Source organism: Equus caballus, chromosome 11 (genome assembly GCF_041296265.1).
Source record: "Equus caballus isolate H_3958 breed thoroughbred chromosome 11, TB-T2T, whole genome shotgun sequence".
Lineage (NCBI taxonomy): Eukaryota > Metazoa > Chordata > Mammalia > Perissodactyla > Equidae > Equus > Equus caballus.
In genome coordinates, this window is record NC_091694.1 from 26538343 (window position 1) to 26543233 (window position 4891).

General features: G+C 48.5%; 1 protein-coding gene across 1 annotated transcript; it reads right to left on the bottom strand.

Annotated features, from left to right (window-relative positions):
* Window positions 1-524: 524 nt before the first annotated feature.
* TOB1 (transducer of ERBB2, 1) lies at window positions 525-4641 on the bottom strand. Its single transcript, XM_023652771.2, has 2 exons — window positions 4279-4641; window positions 525-2458 (listed from the first exon to the last, which is right to left on the bottom strand). Exon 2 carries the CDS (start codon window positions 2318-2320, stop codon window positions 1283-1285), a length of 1038 nt encoding a protein of 345 aa, XP_023508539.1. The 5' UTR covers window positions 2321-2458; window positions 4279-4641; the 3' UTR covers window positions 525-1282.
* Between the last annotated feature and the right edge of the window lie 250 nt (window positions 4642-4891).

The window sequence follows — 4891 nt, forward strand, 5'->3', positions numbered from 1 at the left end:
GACTGAACTCTAAGGGTAAGGATTAGTAAACAGAAATCTTCTTTTTAAACAGTTAAGTCAGCTGCATTGTCCAAGCAAGTTTTGCTATTCATCTCCATGCAAAAACCGAAAACTGACCCAATGGCCTCTCTCCATATACATTTCAAATAAATCCTCTCTGGTTAGATGAGAGAATTTCTTTTTATTATCTTAGATGTCAGCATGCTACATTTCAAAACTTGCTATAAAATAAGGTTGCCTGGCCTTGGCATACCATCCCTAGCATGGGGAGACAGATGTGGACTGAAGAGAGTTGCTGAAGGAAATAAAGCTGTCCCAGGCGTTGGTCAGGTCACGGAGCTTTGACAGGGACAACTGTGTACGCAGCAATCTACTACGTGGCGCGGCAGGAGAGCAACTGCTTTACATTCATTATTCCTCTGTAATTCACTGAGTCAGACCTTTCTGCATCATAAGCATTTACAACATCGTAACTCCAGAGGCAGGGCTTTGGCAAAGGTTAAAAATAAAGACCAGAATAAGCGTTTTTAATTTTAAAGAATTTTAATACAAACTTAATATAAACTATTTCAGTCCCTCTTAACATGTAAGACACTGACTCAAAATACTTTTATACCGTTTTTTCAAGTATTGCACAATATAGGTACAAAATTAATATTTACGATTACATTTTCTTCCATAATATATAGCAAAAATCTTTAAACCTTTAACAGAAAATACATTTTTTTTGAAAAAGCAAATATTCGTACATTTTAATTCCACCACTAAAGGAATATCCTGTACACAATTTTTAGAATAGTTGATGTCTTTAAGATGGATATTTTACAATTTCAGTAAAAAAAATACAACATGAAGCTGCTGCTGTCACAGATCACTGTAGTAAAAAGATATAAATGCAATACCATGTCGTAGAAACAATATATATATATCCTCTGATATTTTACAAACTTTGTACTAAATTAAATTATACAATTAGAAAAGACCAATAAACCCACTTATTAGTGCCAATTTTTTATAAAAAAAAAATCAGCCATGTCTTTGCTATATCTTAAATACTGTAAGAGGCCATATCTGAGAGTATACTTTAAAATATACAGTCAGTATAAAATAACTTTGTGCTTGGTTGGCAAATGAAAAATGATGCATGTTTTATTTTTGTAACCAAGCTTGAATGTATCCTTACTATAAGCTTAAAAAAAAAAAAAAAAATCTCAAGGAGGTGAAAAAAAAATCCCCCTTGGGCCCGAGCATTTTAACTTGTACGAGACATTTTTTTCTTTTTTTAGTTAGCCATGACAGGCTGGAATTGCTGGTTAGAATACTGCATGTTATTCAAGCTAAAATTCAAGCCATCTACAAAAGACTTCTCGTTGAGGCCTCCATAGGCCGCAAACACATCAAAGGCATTACTGTACTGGAGAGGGCTGAGGTTAAGGGGGCTGTCACCTGGGAACATTCCATTGGTACCGCTACCTTGACCCTGCATATTAGGAAAAATAAATTCCTTGGCATTAGGAGAAAGAGCAGAGGTTTTCTGCTGTTGCTGCTGCTGCTGTGGTGGTGGTGGTGGTGGCGGCGGCTGGGATGGCTGCTGCTGTTGTGGCTGCTGCTGGCTCCCCAGGCCAAGCCCGTACAGAGAGTGCATTGAGGACGAGATGGCTTTCTGCTTCAAGAGGTCATTCACATTCAAGCCGAGGTTGATAGGAGAAGTACGAGCAACCTTGTTGCTGCGGCCACTATTCTTCATTTTGGTAGAGCCGAACTTGGTGGCAGCAAAAGTGGCAGTGGTAAAGGTTAAAGGCTGAGTGGACCGGGGCATGAAAGTAGGGCTTACAGCAGCAGAGTGACCAAAGGGAGGTGATGGAGAGCTGGACACTGAGGAGGCTGGGTCACTTATGGGCATAAAAACCTGGGCCTCTGGGTTAAAGCTGTTTTTGATCTCCTTATCCAACTCACATCCATTTTCATTATTATCATCCACATAAAGCACCTTCACTGGTCCCTTTTCACCAATCTGGTAGGAAACCTCAAACGGGTCGATCCAAACACTAAGATCCTGCGGCAGATTGCCACGAACATCATCAATGTCCAAACCACTCTCTTTGGATGCTTGTTCAATCACTGGGTCCACTTTCTCCCCTATGTGGATACATCTAAACCCTGATCCTTTGTATGGCTTTTCAGGATACCAGTGCCCTTCATATTTCTTCTTAAGAAGTCTTTCAAGCTCTTCACCAAAAATGTTGACACGTCTCCTGGGAAGCTTATTGTACAAATATGAAATAATAAAATTTAGTGCTACTTGGATTTCAAGCTGCATAGCTGCTATGCCACAAAGTTAATTTGTGTTTCAATTCCCCAACACAAAAAAAAGAGTGTTCAGTTTGTGGCAGAGAAACAAATTTTCATTCAAAGTGCTGGTATTAGTAGATTATCTTCACCTTGAGTGATCTTGTTCCTTAAAGAAGAACAAACAAACAAAAGCAAACACATCCAAGTAAGATAAATGTTAAGTCCCGCAACCTTTTTCTACCCCCCCGAGTAATTGAACTTTTGAAAAAGTCCAACAAGCTAGAAAGTCTGAAAAATATAATCAGCACAAAATAAGGGAACATACGATAGAAAACTGTTTATTGAAGTTCAAAATCTCATGGGAAAACTTAGGATTTAGAGTTAAAACAGTATTTTTGTCACCCTATTATTTGCTTTCTGTTTCTGAATAGAGTTCTCTAAGAGGAAAAATATCTCTAGAATATGTAGTGTATGCCTTCTTTGTCTTCCCTCAATTCTCACAGGAACATTTACTGGAAACTATATTCAGCATACCCATCCACCCACCTCCACACATATACATGCCAGTTTTAGAAGTTGGTCATGTTCGTATTCACCGGTTTAGAAGTGAATTCTATATTTCAGTTCATTTTGGATATATACTGCTTCAATCTGCTTTACCATTAAACACTTAGAAATCTGAGAAGAAAATTATTTTAATTTCCAAAGTCGATGATGCTAAAATTAAAGGTACTAAATGACTTGCCATCCTAGTGAACGATAATTATGAACCAAATTATCCTACACAGTCGCGGTCTTCAATATACGAAGGGCATACAATGTAATAAGCGAGCTTCTCTGTGCTTTTTCTTTTCAACGTGTATTTTTCGAAATCTGAAAATACCTCTTCGGCAGTAAGGACAACAAAAGAAACAATCAATTTCAAAACTCTATTGATTATTCTGCTTAAGGGGCAGGGTTCTGAGTTTTATTCTGATTTTCAAAACCACCTCCCTCCGTCACGATAAGAGAACAGCCAGAGAGGCATGGACGATAAGCTCGACCTTTAAACGTTTGCTGGATCAGCACTGGGTGGGGATAAGAAAAGATCAAGGGCAAACAGAAGATATTTGCAAAGGGGATCTCTTTGTACCCTGAGATTGATTTAAAAGGACATTTGAAAATCAAGTTGGTATGAATCCGTCTGTTCCATTTTCCATATTCGTGGTGACAAAGGGGGAGAAAAAAAATCCCTTGGCAGCCCCCAAACTACAAACACTTTCCAAGCCAACAGCCCGAGCGCCGGCAAAGGCAGCTGCTGATTAAGCCAAATTGCTTGGAGGTGCAGCGGAGCGAAATCCAGGCTCGGCGGAAGGCAGTTTAAAGCAACGCCTTAAGACAGGAGTGGGAAGAATTACATAAACAGCCAGTTGGAGCTCATTAGATTTCTGCTCACAGCTCTCGGAGCGCCAGCACTACAGCGGCCCCGGCAAGAGGAGGGGGGCGGCGGGGGGGAGGAGGCGGCAGCGGCGGCCACGAGCAATGCAAGAGCAAGCCCCCCCGGGCCGGGCACCGCAGGTCGGGGCGCCGGCAGCCCCGGGCCCCGCTCCCCTCCCCCCGCCGTAACCCGACCCGCCGCTCCCGCCCCCCGCCCGCGGCTCCTGGGACCCGGCCAGAGCCCGAGGAGCACCGGTTCCCCGGCACCATTGTCGGCCCCGCGCACCCCAGCGATCCCCTCGAGCTCGCCGCTCCTCCCGGGCGCCCCAACCCCGATGCCCGTCGGCTCGGCCCGGGCCGCCCTTCTCCGGTCACGCGCCCCGGCCCGGGCCGAGCCGCCGCGCCGGCCCGCCCCGCCTCCGGCTCCCGGGCGGCCCCCGGCGCCGCTCCCCTCCGCGCCCCCGCCGCCGCCCCGAGGAGCCCCGGAGGAGCGCGGAGGGCGCGGGGCTCGCCGCCGCTGCAGCCCCTCCTCCTCCGGACCGCGCCCGCCCGCCGCCCCTCGATACTTACGGGCTGCTTCGGGGCTGCGTCCGCCACAGACCCGGCCGCTGGGCGGGGGCGAGGGGGCGGCAGGGCGGGGGCACGAGAGTCGGCAGCGGCGAGCGGGCCGAGTGCGCGACGCGGCCGGGCGGGGCCGTGGAGGACGGGGCCTCGGCCCTTCTGGCTCGGGGTGGCGGGGACGGGGGCAGGCGAGCGCGCTCACTTCTCCACACAGCCCGGAGCCCGGCCCAGCGTCCCCGTAAAGTGCCCACACCGCGCCGGGCCAGAGCTTCGCTCCTTCTGCCGCGGCGCGCGCCCCGCCTCTCGTTTTATAGCCTCCTCCCCGCCCGTCGGGGTGCGCGCGCGCCCGCCCCGCGTCACACAGCTGCGGGTGGCGTAACCATTCCCCTCCCGCCCAGCCCGCGCCCGGCCCTCGCCGGCCGGCTCCGCCCCTGCCCTGCCCCCCGACGCCATTGGCCGAGTCCCGCCTGCCCACGTCCGGACCGGCTGCAGGGGGGGCCGGGGCGGGAAAGGCCACGCCCCCTGGCTCAGGATGGCCAATGAGTCGACGCCTGGAGCCACTGTGGGCGGGATTAAGAGAAAACTTGGAAAGGGATTGGGGGAGAGACGTGTCAGTGAGGGC